The sequence below is a fragment of the Tursiops truncatus genome, chromosome 20 (assembly GCF_011762595.2).
Source record: "Tursiops truncatus isolate mTurTru1 chromosome 20, mTurTru1.mat.Y, whole genome shotgun sequence".
NCBI lineage: Eukaryota > Metazoa > Chordata > Mammalia > Artiodactyla > Delphinidae > Tursiops > Tursiops truncatus.
In genome coordinates this window covers 36,000,929-36,017,477 of record NC_047053.1, presented here as the reverse complement: position 1 = coordinate 36,017,477, position 16,549 = coordinate 36,000,929, and the positions used below count along the sequence as shown (strand labels likewise).

At 48.4% G+C, this 16,549-nt stretch overlaps 1 protein-coding gene across 9 annotated transcripts; it reads left to right on the top strand.

Moving 5' to 3' along the window:
• Window positions 1-4,627: 4,627 nt before the first annotated feature.
• On the top strand, window positions 4,628-16,167 carry SNX11 (sorting nexin 11). 9 transcript variants are annotated; one of them, XM_073798064.1, is made up of 10 exons: window positions 4,630-4,785; window positions 6,583-6,752; window positions 6,875-6,934; window positions 8,120-8,174; window positions 8,617-8,703; window positions 8,999-9,099; window positions 10,602-10,697; window positions 10,931-11,143; window positions 12,329-12,404; window positions 15,922-16,167. In XM_073798064.1, exons 4-10 carry the CDS (start codon window positions 8,133-8,135, stop codon window positions 16,147-16,149), a joined length of 843 nt encoding a protein of 280 aa, XP_073654165.1. In that variant the 5' UTR covers window positions 4,630-4,785; window positions 6,583-6,752; window positions 6,875-6,934; window positions 8,120-8,132; the 3' UTR covers window positions 16,150-16,167. The 9 variants fall into 9 exon arrangements, with proteins under 9 accessions (XP_019780506.2, XP_073654165.1, XP_019780501.2 ...); XM_019924942.3 differs by having other exon boundaries at window positions 6,397-6,752; XM_019924946.3 differs by lacking the exon at window positions 6,583-6,752.
• The last annotated feature ends 382 nt before the right edge of the window (window positions 16,168-16,549 follow it).

Below are 16,549 nucleotides of genomic sequence, written 5' to 3'. Positions count from 1 at the left end.
ATTTTATGAAATCTCTCTCCTAGAGTATGTGTCTTTTTAATGTTCTATATGATGAAATGTGACATGTACATAAGGCACTTCTGCGAATTACTGAAGTACACAATTGTGCAATTGTCTGAGATGTGTGAATTGAACTAGCTGCTTTTTTTCATAGAATACCATTTTTTGGGAAAGAATGACAAAAACTATGGTTATTCGACTTGGGTATTTGAATGAAATTAAACTACCACTTTAAGGAAAAGAAAGTATTTCTGCCAATGATAAAATTTGAGCTTTCAAGCAAAAATTATAATTTTGGAATATGTGCTGAAGGGGAGCAGAATATGCCACCCCTAAATATGGTACTTTGGCCTGTGGATTATTTCGAGCTGAAGGCAGTAACACCCAGCAGACTCAGGAAAAACTTTTACCCGTCCCTAACTACCTAATAGAATTTAGATACAGGGTATGTATCAGAAAAAGAGCTACGACCAGAGATAACTTTTTTATCTGAAAGACTTACCAGCATGGTTGGGCAAACTTCTAATTACCAAACATCTGTTCTTCTTCTAGTCCTGTGAATTGCCCTCCCCCCTTTGAAGCCTCAGGCCCCTATCCCAGTCTTCAGCTCAGGATGGCATATAAGTCTCAATTGCCTAACTTGCCCTTGGGTCTCATTTTTATGGAGCTCCCCTAAGTACGAAATTGTATTTTCTCCTGTTAATTTATCTTACTTCAATTTAATTAGCGGACCAGCTAAAGAACCTAGAAAAGAAGGGAAAACTTTTATGATCCTACAGGAAAATGTGGTATCCACCAGTGACTTTGACGGCTTCACAAGAGGGATGAGATCAGTGATGATTTTAATAAATGTGATTTTTAAAATACTGAATAAGGGGCTTCCCTGGTGGCACAGTGGTTGAGAATCCGCCTGCTAATGCAGGGGGCACGGGTTCGAGCCCTGGTCCGGGAAGATCCCATATGCCGCGGAGCAACTAAGCCCGTGTGCCACAACTTCTGAGCCTTCGCGTCTGGAGCCTGTGCTCCGCAACGAGAGGCCACGATAGTGAGAGGCCCGCGCACCGTGATGAAGAGTGGCCCCCGCTCGCTGCAACTGGAGAGAGCCCTCGCACAGAAACGAAGACCCAACACAGCAAAAATAAATATAAAATAAATAAATTAATTAAAAAAAACAATAAAATAAAATAAAATAAAATACTGAATAGGGACTTCCCTGGTGGTCCAGTGGCTAAGACTCCATGCTCTCAATGCAGGGGGCCCGGGCTCGATCCCTGGTCAGGAAAATAGATCCCGCATGCCGCAACTAAAGATCCTCCACGCGGCAACGGAAGATCCCCCATGCCGCAACTAAGACCCGACGCAGCCAAATAAATAAATATATTTTTTTTAAAAAGAATCTACCATTTCTTGAGTTTTGCTAGTATCGAATAAGAGTATCCAGAGGCCCTGCTTGGTCTGGGCTGCTTTAAAGCGGCTCAAGCAGCTCTCGCAGATCTGGCCATCAAAACGCACTTTTGCCCGGCCATAGCATCTTGCTCTGTCTCCGCTGATGGTCGAGAATTAAGCGATCCCCCGTGTCACGATGGAAGAAGTGAGGGAGACCGCTGTCCAGATGCAAAGCCCTATCAAGACAGAGTGGAATTCCTGCTGTGTCCTTTTCACCTATTTCCAAGGGGATATTAGCAGCTAGCAGCGTGGTGGACGAACACGTCTCCAGAGCTCTGGGCAATGTCAAGAGCCCACAGGGACTGAGCCCTTCCAGCCAGAGTGGAGATGCGATCCTGAGGAATGTTAAGGAAATCTATTTCCCCCTTGATGGTGGACCTGCCAGTACCAGCCTTGCAGTTGAAAAAAGCCAGCCCCAGAGAGAAGAAAAGATCTGTTTGTTCTTTTACTGAAAACTTCGGTGTGAGGAAGGGAATCCTTTTTTCCAAACCTGCTTATGTTTTTTTTGCGGTACGCGGGCCTCTCACTGTTGTGGCCTCTCCCGTTGCAGAGCACAGGCTCCGAAGGCGCGGGCTCAGCGGCCATGGCTCACGGGCCCAGCCGCTCCGCGGCATGTGGGATCTTCCCGGACCGGGGCACGAACCCGTGTCCCCTGCATCGGCAGGCGGACTCTCAACCACTGTGCCACCAGGGAAGCCCCGGGGGCTACTCTTCGTTGCGGTGTGTGGGTTTCTCATTGTGGTGGCTTCTCTTGTTGCAGAGCATGGACTCTAGGCGTGTGGGCTTCAGTAGTTGTGGCACTCGGGCTCTGTAGTTGTGGCTTGCAGGCTCTAGAGAGCAGGCTCAGTAGTTGTGGCGCATGGGCTTAGTTGCTCCACGGCATGTGGGATCCTCCCAGGCCAGGGCTCAGACCCGTGTCCCCTGCATTGGCAGGCGGATTCTTAACCACTGTGCCACCAGGGAAGTCCCTGTTTTTTCTGTAAACTTGTTAAGTGAATCCTGAGCATATAAGATGGTTAAAAGAGCTGCTCAGGGGTGGGGAGCATAGAGCCTCACACCCCTTGCACCGACTGCCCTCCTACTTAGAAATCAGCCACCATCAATGGGGTCTTCCACATCAAGACTGACCTTGTGGTACCCCATGGGGTTGTCCCACTCTTCCAACTGAATAGAGATTCCAGGAACAGCCTGATGCTTTCTAGCCCTAAGCAGACTATGGCCAACTTCCCTCTTGCCTCTAACAAAAGCAAAATGGAAATGGGGTGGGCAAGACCCACTGAGAGTGGCTGGATGCTAGACACTCCCTGCATTCTCCAAGTTTGGAAGAATGCTGAAAAGGTCTCTGGCTGGCCCTAATGAATGAAATACTTTCACTCGGGAAATTTGATGCCTCAATTCCAAAAAAGTGATCCAAATGAAATGGCTGAGCAATCTGAGAAGTAACTTCTTGCAAGTTAGTAAACAAACTGCCCCATCCCAAGCGGGGCCTAGAGTAAGTTCTGTATCCAGAACACTTCTTAGATGAGTTCCATGACTTCCTGGCTGCCCTCCCTCTGAGGAGGAGGACGCTGGCACCCCATACCTCACAGGTGCTCATGCTCACCTGACAGCCTTCTGCAGCGGCCCACCTGACTGCCATCACCACGGAACCTTTCCTGTAGTTCTTCCACTGTTAGTAGCATCTGGGAAATAGTAACTTTCTTTTCAGTACAGAACCGTTGGGGCCACCTGTGCGGATACCCACGGCATCTCACACGAATTGGAGGTGAAAGGCATGGCTGGCTCCAAGACTTGGCAGCAGGACACTCCCTCAGATCGTTCCAGATAAAAGGACAAATTTCTCCAAACTCCTTCATCTCTCCAATCTGGTAGACAGCCTGGTGTCCAGTGTGAGCTTGGTATACTTACCCCTGGCAACCCAGAGGCCCCTGCCGTCAATGGTCCCCACACAAACCCCACTTGCTCCCATGTAAGAGCTCAGAGGGTGACTAATAATATGACATTTTTGGATTAAAAAAGAAAAGTATCCACAATTATCAGAGAAAGCTAAAGATACCTCTCCCTTTTCCGGCTATGTATCTGTGTGAGACCAGATTTTCTGCATTTCCTAGTCCAAAACAACAGGATAACAGAGCGAACGGGGAAGCAAATATGAGAATCCAGCTGTCTTCTATTAAGCCAAACATGAGAGATTTGAAAAATTGTAATATAATGCCCCTCTACTCAATTTTTTTGGAAAGTGTAGTTATATCTCATAAAACATATTATGTTCACATGTAATGGTTAATTATTAGTTTTAGGAGAATTAGTAAATGATTTTTAATTTCTCAATTTAAATTTCTAATCTGGTGAACATCCCACATAAACAAAAGCTCTTTGGGGTCCTTAATCATTTGTAAGAATGTAAAAGGATCCTGAGATCAACACGTTTGAGAAGAGCTGCTTTGTGGTACGTGCACCTTACCTTATGAGCTAGCTCCACCTTACAGAAGAGGAAACTAAGACATAAAGATTTAAGACCAGTTTAAGGCCACATGGTCAGTGTAGTGCTGGGTATTGTACTCCGGTCTTCTAACTCCAGAGCCTGTATTTGTGACTATAACTTTTTCCTTGAAATTACCTCTGCTAAAATTATCTTTAAGCAGATAGTTAAAAGACATTTCAACAACATTAAAAAAAAGTCTTCATCATAGTCAACAGATATTTCTTTCTTATTAAGTAGCTACACGATCCTTCCTTAGGCTTGTATCGCAAGTGAAACTGGTGATTGCTGGACCGTCCTCAGTTCGGTTTTTGTTCGGACAATCTGGTTTTCGAATCTGAGTTGGCGTCCCCTTGATAACTCCGCGGGGGAACTGGAAGCTAAGGGTTCCAGTTCCCCGGGGACTCTACAGATTTCGCGTGGCTTCCACGCTCAGAACCCTCCCACTCTCAGCACCATCTCTGCCCTCAGACCCACTTTAGGACCTCTAGGGACGCTTCCTGGCCGCTGATTGGCTGGGCCTGACAACAATGGGAGGGACGCGGCTCCGGATTGGACGTCAGAGCCCCTTCTCCTCCCTCGCCCGCGTCCACCGAGCAGCGTCCCAAGTGAGAGCGGGATCCCGACTCCAACCAGGGCCTGGGCGGGGTCGAGCGCTCCGCCCCGGGAGCGGGGCTGCCACTAAGAGCCCTGGCCTGCGGGGGCCGGGCGTCCTGGGCACCCGGGATTGGCGTGCCGGCAACCTTCTCCCGTCGTGCACCGGGGCGCCGGCCGCTCACCCGGAAGAAGAAGCCTAGAGTCTTACTGTATAGTGGGGCACTGGCGGTGTTGCTGTGGGGAGTGGGTTCTGCTCTCAGGTGAGGGGGCGTGGGCGGGGCCGCGGGGAGTGGGTGCTGCTCTCAGGTGAGGGGGCGTGGGCGCTACGCTCAGGCTGCGGGCTTGAGCGTCAGCAGTGGCGCTTAGGGTGGCGACCTCGCTGGCCATCCTAGGGAACGAGCGGTCTCACCTACCGGGATGAAGGCGGGTGCTTACTTGGGATCCAAGGAAGGAAACCCGGCTTTTCCATTTATTTTTAAAGTATAAAGCATCTTTCCTTCCCACTCCCCAAGTTTAGTAGGCAAAGGGGAATAAGAACCACATGGCCTTTTTGCTCCTAGTTCGTTAGGAGTACGGTGTGTGTGTGTGTGTGTGTGGCCGGAGTAAAAGAGTTTGGCTACATTTACCCAAACACTAGGACTAGGAGTAATGGCAGGTATTTTACGGGGACACAGAAGGCTCTTGTGCTAGATTGTGGTTGCCTTGTTACTTAACCTGCAAGTGGAAAGACTGGCAAGTTACACATGAACAAAAGAATGGAGCAAAGAATAGCTGAGAATAGGCAGAGCTTGGTCAGACAGGGGAGCTGCTTCTACCACCTGTGGATGTTTCGGAAGGAGAGCTTTTTGAGTTGCCATCCGGCACCAAAGGGCTGAAGAATGAGTAAGAAAGGATGGGAGTCTCGGTGGCTCAATATAAAAGTTACCACCTGATTTTTTTTTAACATGTCTCTTTAAGTAGTTTAAATGGGAGTGAAAATGGTGGAGCGAAAGCCTTGAACTGCTGCCTTGAATTGTTTAGACATAGGAAAGCTTTACAAGGAATCTACTTTGTAAACAGCAAACAGCTGGATTTTACCCGGAGATACTGGTGCTGGTACAGGTGGAGAAAGTAAAGGAAACTTCACATGTGATTGAAAGGGCCCAGGAAATGTAACTAGCGCTGAGTGAGTTGCATTAAGTAGCTGAGAGGATCACTGACTCTATCCTTAGTTGGATGACACATGGATGCATCTCCCAGATCATACTGCTAAAATTAAGAACTTCCTCCTTCCCCTCCAAGGATAGAAATGAGCTTCATTTCCTCCTGAGGAGTGGCACCCAGGGAGGGAGCTGGGAGAATAGTAGTTGCTAGAAATTATTACTTGAAGTATAGGTTTTTGTGTTTGTTCCATTGTTTTTAAGGAAAGTTACAATTGAAACATTTTTAGTGCCCTTTAAACTTAGTTTTAAGTATATAGCGTCTTGGGGGGTCCTAGGCTTTTTTTTTAAAGCCAGTTTATAGCTGTTTGTTTCTAAGTGGTATAAGCCCCAAAGGAGAGGAGCTTGCTCTCGGAGCCTTAGGCAAACTCTTCTTGAGCCTGAGAATGATGACCATTTCGTTAGTAAATTATGGTTCTGAATTTGGCAAACCTTTCAAGGCACTGGAGTTGTGTGAGCTGTACTGAGGAGTGGATTTCCTTGTCATCATGTCTCCTATGGTTACTTTTGTGGAAAGACACTTCAGTGTATTTAACTCTGCTCCTGTGCTGGCAAGTTACCGAATGCCTAAAAAGAGAAGAGAAAAACAATTTTTGTTTAAATCTTAGGAGGTTAATTGTTCACAGTGAGTTGGCCTGCTCTTTTTGATCACAGCCATTTGCTTACATCCAGGATGTTATACATCAGTTGTTACGGAATTGGGATTTCTCGCCTTTCAGTTCAGGACCCCTTTGCAGTGGTGACTGCATCAGCTGAAAAATCAGAATGTCAGCAAGAATACTGTTGAAGATGGCATTGCAACCACAGAATTTCCAGTTTACTCGACTGTGTAGCCCAATTTTGTCATATATCATGCAGCTTCATCTCTGCGTGCAGTGTCTGTGTGTGAAGAGACCTTCTGGTGTACTGAAAAAGATTGGAAAAGCTGTGTGCTCTGCTAATTTTATGGTGTAAATGAGTTCCCCTTCTCTTGAAATGTTAGCCGTGTGAGCACAACATAAGGAAATTCATTACACACTCTTCTAACGGTAAGGCAGAACTAATAAGAGAATGTGTTTAAAATTAATTGTGGGACTGTAAAAATGAGTGGGTGTGTAAATGGGCATGGGGAGAGGAGAGGGAGAGCTCAGAGATAGTCTTGTTTTCCCAGGAGCCAGCCTGGATCATTTGTTGGCAGTACATATTGGCTGAAGTCAGTTTTCATTTCAAGGTAAATTGGAAAGGGAAATTAAACCTTATTGTTCCACTCTTAAGAGAGGAGAATGGGGTGGAGGCGGCAGCCAGAGTGGATGCTGTTGGAGTGGTTCTAGGAGTAAAAAGATCAGTGCTGTATTTTAACAGAAGGTGACATCATGGGCCCCTTTGGACTTGAGTAACCCTGTGCTGCAGCCTTCATGGTCCCCTTGCTGGAGTGGGCGATGTTGCTGCACATGTAAACTGCCACACTGGGGGCAATCAGTGGCTTAGGCTTTAATGAATCTTTGCAAAGGAGTGGAAAACATCCTGAGTCCACTTGTGCAGCTGTGGGGTGCTTGGGCAGTGGTATAAACCGCATGTCGAGAGAGGAAATGATCAGAACCATTGGCTTGGGTTCTGGAGATGGGATTAGATAAGGGAAGGTCACAACTGGGCAACCCACTCAGGTGCCCCCGGAACTCTCCAACTCTGAGATCTGTCTCTGGGGCGGTGACTGTGCTTAGCAAGACAAAGAGAGACTTAGGAGCAAAGGCGTTTGTGGGGTTTTGGTTGTCTCTAAACAGCTGGGAGGGGGCAATGTTAGGTTCACTTAGAGAGCTGTGCTGTGTGTGCCCACAGACACTGCTGTGCCTGCAGTTCTCAGGCAGAAAGGTTTTATGACTCAGCCTGCCTTTTCTGGCTGCCTGAGGCGACAGTGTGTAGACCTGAACATGTTTTGGCTAGAGGTGGCCTGGTTCAGGGTCCCCGCCATGGTCTGAGAAGGGAGGCAAATCCTCCAGGGCTTTTAGCTTGGCACCTAGCTCACGTAGGGGACTTTTTTTCCTTCCTCTTAAGTTTTACACAAGAACAAAAAAGTTGCCTGGATTTCCCCAGGGGGGTGTCGATTAAAAATTTTCAGGGTCGGGCTTCCCTGGTGGCGCAGTGGTTGAGAGTCCGCCTGCTGATGCAGGGGACACGGGTTTGTGCCCCGGTCCGGGAAGATCCCACATGCCACGGAGCGGCTGGGCCCGTGAGCCATGGCCGCTGAGCCTGCGCGTCCGGAGCCTGTTGCTCCACAATGGGAGAGGCCACAACAGTGAGAGGCCCGCGTACCGCAAAAAAAAAAAAAAAAAATTTTCAGGGTTTTGCCCTGGCCAAGAGAGAGAAGAGTAGACGCATACTAACAGTGATTGATCCTGTGTCTTCTGTCCCTCATCAGATGTTTTCTTCCAATGGGCTTTTGGTGTAGAATGTTGGAGAACCAAGAGCAGGAGGTAAGCATGTGGTCTCTGGGCAACAGGTGGGTAAATGTTTGAGGGGATTGGGAGATTCAGATATTGCTTGGTGGTGTCCTTCTGACACTAATATCTTGGTGGTTCTGATGAGCTCAGGGTCAAGCCAGAGGAGGGAAATCAGTAGTAAAGGCATTACTGGGAAATGAGGTTCCATTTTCACTAACTTTTCCATTCATTGGAATGTACTAGAATGTAAGCTTCATAAGGGCAAAGCTTTTTGTCTCTTGTTCTTGTTCTACCCTAGTGCCTTAGCACAGTGCCTGCCACATACAGGGTGGTCAATAAATATTTGCTGAATTGAATGAATAAATGAACAAATGAATGAAAGTTGGTGTTGAGTGGAAAAATCTGGCAGCCTTTGTGTCGAGGCCACCTTACTGTGTGGCTGTGCTGAAGCTGAAGAAGCATTTCTTCCCTCCAGGAGGTGATCACTGTGCGTGTTCAGGACCCCCGCGTGCAGAATGAGGGCTCCTGGAATTCTTACGTGGATTATAAGATATTCCTTCATGTAAGTGCATCCAATTTTGATATTGGGGTCAGCACCCTCCAGGGCTGAGGGCCAGTCTTGAGGCAGAATCTGTTTATGGATGTTTTGACAGAAGTAAAGGAGGGAGGAGAGGAAAGAGAGCCTGGGGTTTGCCTGAGAGTTGTTTTCAGGCTGCCTGGTGGCATCTTGCTCTGCTTGGAGCCCTCGATCAGGACTGTGGCCTGGTGGCTTGGGTCCTTAGTGAGAGTGACGATGGGGAGTTCACGTGAACTTGGGCTTTTTCCACTAAAGCCTTTTCATGTGCTGCCTCCTGTAGACCAACAGCAAGGCTTTTACTGCTAAGACATCCTGTGTGCGTCGCCGCTACCGAGAGTTTGTGTGGCTGAGAAAGCAGCTACAGAGAAACGCTGGTTTAGTGTGAGTTTGCTCTTGTTTTCTTCTTGGGTCTGAGACTGGCTTTTTAGGTGCTTACTTGGCAACTGGAATTTACAATGAAAAAAGCTTGGCAACTTGCCAGGTACTGAGGACATTGAGAAATGTATTCTTAAATTATGTTTTCAAGTCAGTGAAAAAAGTAAGACAGCGTTCTTATTTCTAATATTTTGACCTAACAAAGCCAAATAAATCTAAAAAATATTTTTCTTTTTTAACATGCATAGGGCTAAATAGTTTAGGGCTAAAGAAAGGTACTGCTGGCTTTTTAAGTGTGCTTCACTGGTTGTGAGAAGCTTTTTAGCATCTGGAATAAATTGACAGGTGGTGTTCCCGTCCATTTGATATATAAAAATAGTGATTATTTTTTTCTTTTTTGTGTAGAGACCTCTATCCAGAGTTATAACAGACTGAGAGCCTTAGGAAAAGCAGTAGTGTTCACTCCTCACCTGCATACTTCAAATAAGTCCTAAAACTTGAGACAGTTTAGGACAGTGATTCCACCACAGTGTGGCCACTGAATGCTCTGGTGACCTTGTTGATGACGTAGCCAGTTAGTTAACATGTGGGACTGATGAGGCCATTGTCATGGGTCAGGCCCTAATTAGCCAGTTGGAACTTCCCCTGAACAGACCCTGCATCCTCTAGTCTGGCCTGCCATTTTTTTTTTTTTTTTTGCGGTACGCGGGCCTCTCACTGTTGTGACCTCTCCCGTTGCGGAGCACAGGCTCTGGAAGTGCAGGCTCAGCGGCCACAGCTCACGGGCCCAGCCGCTCCACGGCATGTGGGATCTTCCCGGACCGGGGCACGAACCTGTGTCCCCTGCATTGGCAGGCGGACTTTCAACCACTGCGCCACCAGGGAAGCCCTGGCCTGCCATTTTTAAAGCATGTGCCATGCTTCACAGGAGAGGCTAGGGAGGCTTGAAGAGTTTGTGGATGATTTGCTGCAACTCGACTACTTTCAGAAAATTCCAAGCATGTGACCTTCCAGGGCTGGAGAAGGTAGTCTTAATTTACACAGAAGGACCCAGCATTCTCCGTGTCTCTGTGTCCAAGTTTCTTCCTTTTTCAGTAATAGTTGATGGTGGGAATGGGTTTTGTAAACAGTGTAATCTAGCAGCATGGAGTTTTTAAGTCATAGACTTGGTTCAAATACCAACTCTGCTGCTTACTTACTAGCTGTGTGACACTGGGAAATTTACTTAACTTCTCTGTTTCTATTTCCTTACCACTAAAATGGGGACACTAATATCTTTCTCATGGGGTTTTGGGGAGTATTAAACGAAGTAAGGTTAAATTAAAACATTTAGAGTGCCTGACACACTCATGCAGTCAAGTCAGTGTTAGTCTCCTTCCCCTGCCACCTTACTAAATGCTGTTTGTATTGATTTGTGCCTCTTTTTAGGGGATTTCCTTGATCAGGGACTGGAATGACTGTCTTGGATGTTACTTATCTTGGGCGTGTTACATTATGTGATCCCACAGGCCTGTACCTGAACTTCCTGGGAAGTCAACCTTCTTTGGCAGCTCAGATGAATTCATTGAGAAGCGACGACAAGGTCTGCAGCACTTTCTCGAAAAGTGAGTGGACTTGGCGGGCTAGCACTTGCTTCCTGGGGAGGGGCCGGGGGGTGAGGTGTGTGTGCCGGGCAGGATGGCCCCTGTGAACATACAGGCACATTTGTGTCAGATGCCTTTCTTGCACCCTTGTGCCTTCAGTGCTCACTCAAGCCACAAGGCCTTCAGAGGATGGGGCTGGGGAGAGCCACTGCTCGGGGTGATGCTCTGTGTTGCCCTACCTGTGTTTTCCCCAGGGTCCTGCAGAGTGTGGTCCTCCTGTCAGACAGCCAGTTACACCTCTTCCTGCAAAGCCAGCTCTCGGTGCCTGAGATAGAAGCCTGTGTCCAGGGCCGAAGCCCCATGTCCGTTTCCGATGCCATTCTTCGCTATGCTATGTCAAACTGTGGCTGGGCCCAGGAAGAGAGGCGGGGCTCCACTCACCTGGCTAAAGGAGACCAGCCTAAGAGGTAACTGAAGTGCTCTATTTTGAGACACCAGTGGCTAGGATTATTGTAACCTGGGCCAGTGAGGTGTCCATTGGTAGAGAAAGCAGTAAGGTCACAGCGTCACTGGCCTTTCAGAAGGGCCTTGGCCTCCTTGTGCATGGTTCTTTCATTCCATGCACAAAGGTCTTGTTTCTTTACTAACTCATCCCTGGGGAGCGTGCTCTCCTATTGGAACCTGAGGAGAAAGAAGAGAAGGCTTTCTTTTTGTTTTGTTCTTTATCCTCTCCCCCAACCCCCGTTTTCTTTTACTTTTTTTTTTTTAATAAAGTGCATTGTTATTTTTTTAATTAATTAATTTTTTAAATAGCATTAGAGCTCTCTCTTTTTTTAATTTATTAAATTTATTTATTTTTGGCTGCGTTGGGTCTTCATTGCTGTGCGCGGGCTTTCTCTAGTTGCAGCGAGCGGGGGGCTACTCTTTGTTGGGGTGTGCTGGCTTCTCATTGCGGTGGCTTCTCTTGTTGCAGAGCACGGGCTCTAGGTGCGTGGGCTTCAGTAGTTGTGGCACATGGGCTCAGTAGTTGTGGCTCGCGGGCTCTAGAGCGCAGGCTCAGTAGTTGTGGTGCACGGGCTTAGTTGCTCCATGGCATGTGGGATCTTCCCGGACCAGGGCTCGAACCCATGTCCCCTGCATTGGCAGGCGGATTCTTAACCACTGGACCGGCAGGGAAGTCCCCCCCATTTTCTTTAAATAACAACTTTATTGAGATATATTTACATACATAAAGTTCACCCTTTTAGTGTACAATTCAGTAGTTTTAGTTTATTCATGAAGTTGTTCAGCCGTCTATCACCACAGTCAATTCTAGAATGTTTTCATCACCCCCTTGTGCCCATTAGCTGTGACTCCCCATTTTCCCCAACCCCCAGCCCTTGGCAACCAGTGTCTACTTTACTTGTCTATGGATTTGCATATTCTGGATATTTCACAGAAACAGAGTCAGTCATACGGTACGTGGTCTTTTGTGACTGACGTCTTTCATTTAGTACATTTTCACGGTGTGTCTGTGTTGTAGTGTGTATCAGCACTTAATTCGTTTCTACGGCCGAATAATATTTATTTGTATGGAGAGACCTCCTGCTGTTGTCCATTCATTTTTGTTTACCTGTTCATGCCCTTCGTTTCCCTTTCCCTCTCTTTTCCAGTTGCTGCTTTCTCCCAAGATCGGGCAGGAGGAGCTCTCTCTCACCGCCTCCCGGGGAAGAAAAGGACAGTTTCGAGGTGTGGGCTCCTGCTGTTGACTCTGAGGCTCCTTCCTTGGAGAGCCCCCCTCTCCCACCTCCCTCCTTTCCGTCATGCTGTGGTTTTGCAAGACCTGATGAGGGAATCTCTGCTCCTCAGCCTGTGAGGAGGGCCATGGGAGGGGACCGTGCAGTGCGTTTGGATCCTGGTCAGTTGGAAACAACAGTTTTGGAAAAGTGAGCTCTGCTTGGAGCTCTGGGTTCTGCTCTGAGGCGGATGAAGGAGATGTGGGCCGGGAGACTTGCTCGGGTGGGGCTGGGCCCAGGCCAGTGGTGGGGAGGCTGGGCTGCTTCGTGTCTTACCGTGGCCTCTGCTCGCGTTGGTTGCGTGGAGGTCGGTGACAACTCGTCAGGCTTCTTCCATAGAAATAGACACTGTGCGGATGTTTATAAGTTAAGCACAAGGCGCAGGGGTTGTTGGTTCTGAACCAAACCCCATATTTACTCTTCTGGGAGCTGAATTTCTTTAGATGTTTGTTAACAGGCCTAGGAGCACTGTCTCAGGTGACTGGTTTTGGGGACCTGTAGGTGGCAGATTTTCAGCTGCCATATTGAATATTGTTCAACAGAAATGCTTGTGTCATTGTATTCCCACGGGCTCTATTTTTGCTGCAGCCCCTGGAGCACTTAGTTTCTGGGAGGCTGGCTTCTTGCCTACCTCCTTGCATGGACAGGGAGGTAAATATTCTCCCACCTCCTTGCTTTTCCTCCACTAATACCACTGAATGGAACGGTGCTGTGACTCCTGTCACTGGGGTTTCCTGCACATCCCAGGACCTCGGCCTGGCTTTATGGGGCCAAGACCCATGAAATAGCTCATGGCCATCCACGAAAGAGAAGGGTTTGGTCACAGCCATAGGAAAGGGACCAGTTCAGGGGCTTTGTTTTGGAAAGGATGCCCTGGGCTGTCACCGTCTCTCTGGTTATAAAGCGGAGACGCGTCTGTGTTCTCTGCAGGGTAAGCATGGGCTCCTTTCTTTTTTGAATCCTTTTCTTCTCCCTTAGTAACAGCTCCCTGCCCCCAGGCTTCAGCCACCACGTGTCCCTCCGCTGTGTTGCTGTGTTGCCGTATGTTCAATCCAGTGGGGTGCAGGGGCTTTGTTTCTGCCTGGAGAGAGGGCTCTGGGGATGGAGATGAGGAACAACACGCCTTCCTTCAGACAATGAGGCATTCTGCCCTCCTGCTGCCGTAATTCTCTCCTCTGAGAGCCAGAGCTGGTAGGAGATGAGTGCCGCTGGCATTCTGCCCTGCCCTGCCCTTGGGTTTGTGTGTGTGGTTCTTCCCCTTCTTGCCCGCTTCTCCCTCCTCTGGCCATCGCACCCTGTCTCTGGGCTCTTTTACTACCAGCCTATGCTATGGGACTGTCATGGCATTTAGTTCAGAGTTGAGGGGTTTTGGCTTGAAATAAAATTCAAGTATTTAAGACTGTTGTTGCAGTTGGTGTCTAACAAGCTGTAGCAGTGGAGGAGGGAGTGAGGGCTGGCAGTAGTTACTTTCATAAATCATGAATTTATCAGCGTGGAAATAATGGTTCAGAACCGTGCACGGCAGCTCTCCTGTACTGTGTGTGCAGCTCAAGTTCACCACTGGAGGAAGAATTGCCTTCCAAAGAGTCAGGATCCAGCTCCTCTCACAGTTATGGGCACGAACCTTGTTAGGTATAATTTACCTGATGCTGCTTCCGTCCTTGCAGCCTGTCTGAGGTGCCAGGTGCTGAAAGAGAAATAAAGTTTGTCAACAGGCAGATGCGGAGCCCTCGCTGGGACTCATTTCTCTTTCCTGCCCGCCTCCCCTGGGTCTCTCCTTTATATGATGCAGCAGAGCAAGGCGAGGATAGAAAACCTACAGAGGCAAATCCAAAATGTCAAAAGAAGTTCATTTAAAAGGGGAAAAAACTCCATACACAAACCTCACAAAAACCCGACAGATGCTAAGCTAATGGTATCCGCTCTGCCGATTGGTGGGAATGACTCATGAATATTAATGAGTCCAATGCTCCAAATGGTGCAGCTGTGAACCCAGCTGTGCTTGAAGCTCTCTGATTTCAAAACTTCCAGACAGGAGCCGGAGGTGGTCTGTGTCAATTCCCTACGCAGCCAAAAAACAGCAAGCTGGGTTGGCCTTCTTCTGTTCACTCCTTTTCTTCCTGGAGTTGGTGCTCAGCAGCTAATTCTGCCAGCAGGGTAGGCTGCTGGGACAGCAGGAGCTGCTCAAAGACACAGATGCAATTTTTCTGACTCTTGGCTTTTTTTTTTTTTTTTTTTTGCTGTACGCTGGCCTCTCACTGTTGCGGCCTCTCCCGTTGCGGAGCACAGGCTCTGGACGCGCAGGCTCAGCGGCCATGCCTCACGGGCGCAGCCGCTCCGCGGCATGTGGGATCTTCCCGGACCGGGGCACGAACCCGTGTCCCCTGCATCGGCAGGCGGACTCTCAACTACTGCGCCACCAGGGAAGCCCTCTTGGCTTTTTTTAATGATCCATTATCATCAGTGCATACAACAGCACCTCAGTTAATCTAAGGCCAGGCACCGTCCCTGCACTGTCTTGTGCAGAGTTGAGTGTAGACCATGGAAGGAGATGTCCTGAGAGGGGAAGAGTTTTTCTATGGGCCTGGAATTACCAGAAAAACAGCAAAGATGGATTTTCCTCTTCATCTAGGCAGTGCCATCTGCCTGTCTCCCATTTTGCTCTGTCCCTGTGTGTACTAAGGGCTGCCACCGATGACCTCTGTAGGGAAGATAGGGAACTACTAGGGGGAGCGGCCTACTGAGTTGTTTTGTAGAATGGAAGTATTTTTGGTTTGAAGTAGGTTCTGTGCCTGACTTATAGTTACCTAATTTTTTTTTGGCTGTGCCATGCGTCATGTGGGATCTTAGTTTTCTGACCAGGGATTGAACCTGTGCCCCTTGCAGTGGAAGCACAGAGTCCTAACCACTGGACTGCCAGGGAATTCCCTAGTCACCTTTCTTCCGACAGCTAGTTTCGTGGTCCAAGTCTAGTCATCTGTTACCCAGGATAAGTGATCCCAATCTCATGGGTTTCCTTTTGTTTGGTGGAAGTGTGTGTGTGTGTAGGAGGAGATGGGTTTTCTTGTGTGAACATAATAAGTTTCATATGCATCTTTTTTTAAAAAAATAAATTTATTTATTTATTTTTGGCTGCGTTGGGTCTTCATTGCTGTGTGCAGGCTCCTCATTGTGGTGGTATACTAGCCCTGTGTGTGTCCCTTCCCCTGGTGGCCTTGTTGGTGTGGGAAACCAGGCCCACCAGCAGCCTGACCCGAAGCCCTGTAGCAGAAGGCCCAGGTGAGAACCTGTGTTGGTTTGTTGGAGGCAATTTAACCTGCCTGCTATAAGCTATGAGACTTAGATATATTCTACCAATTAGGGCACATCTGTTAGCAGTGCTGAAAGGCCGGCACTGTCTCTTTTTTTTTTTTTTTTTTTTTTTTTTTTTGCGTTATGTGGGCCTCTCACTGTCGTCTCTCTCGTTGCAGAGCACAGGCTCCGGACGTGCTGGCTCAGCGGCCATGGCTTATGGGCCTAGCCGCCCCGCGGCATGTGGGATCTTCCCGGACCGGGGCACGAACCCGTGTCCCCTGCATCGGCAGGCGGACTCTCAACCACTGCGCCACCAGGGAAGCCCCGGCACTGTCTCTTTAAGAGCCATCCCACTCCTCTCCTTGAGCGATGAGGGCTGGGGGCACAAGGGAGTCAGATGCTGATTAAACAGTCCTACTGCCGAGCTCTGTTAGAAAATTACTGTAATTATGATCTAGTCCCAGCAGAGGGATGAGTTCCAATCCTGCTAATAACCCTTCCAGGTGCCTCAGATTCAGGGCCCATGGGAGGCAGCATGGTTAGGCTCTGGCTGGCAGCAGGGCCAGCAAAGGCCCTCCTGTCTGGCCTCTGCAGGCAAAGACAACAAAGGCGCTGGACCCCTCATCCTCTCTTGGCAGTGGGTTTTGGTTGTCTTTTGTTGTATTTTTTTCTTTTTTCTTTTTTTTTTTTTTTTTTTTGCTGTACGCGGGCCTGTCACTGTTGTGGCCTCTCCCGTTGCGGAGCACAGGCTCCGGACGTGCTCCTATTTTTTTGATTCTTGACAGAGCTCCTGGGAGTCATTTT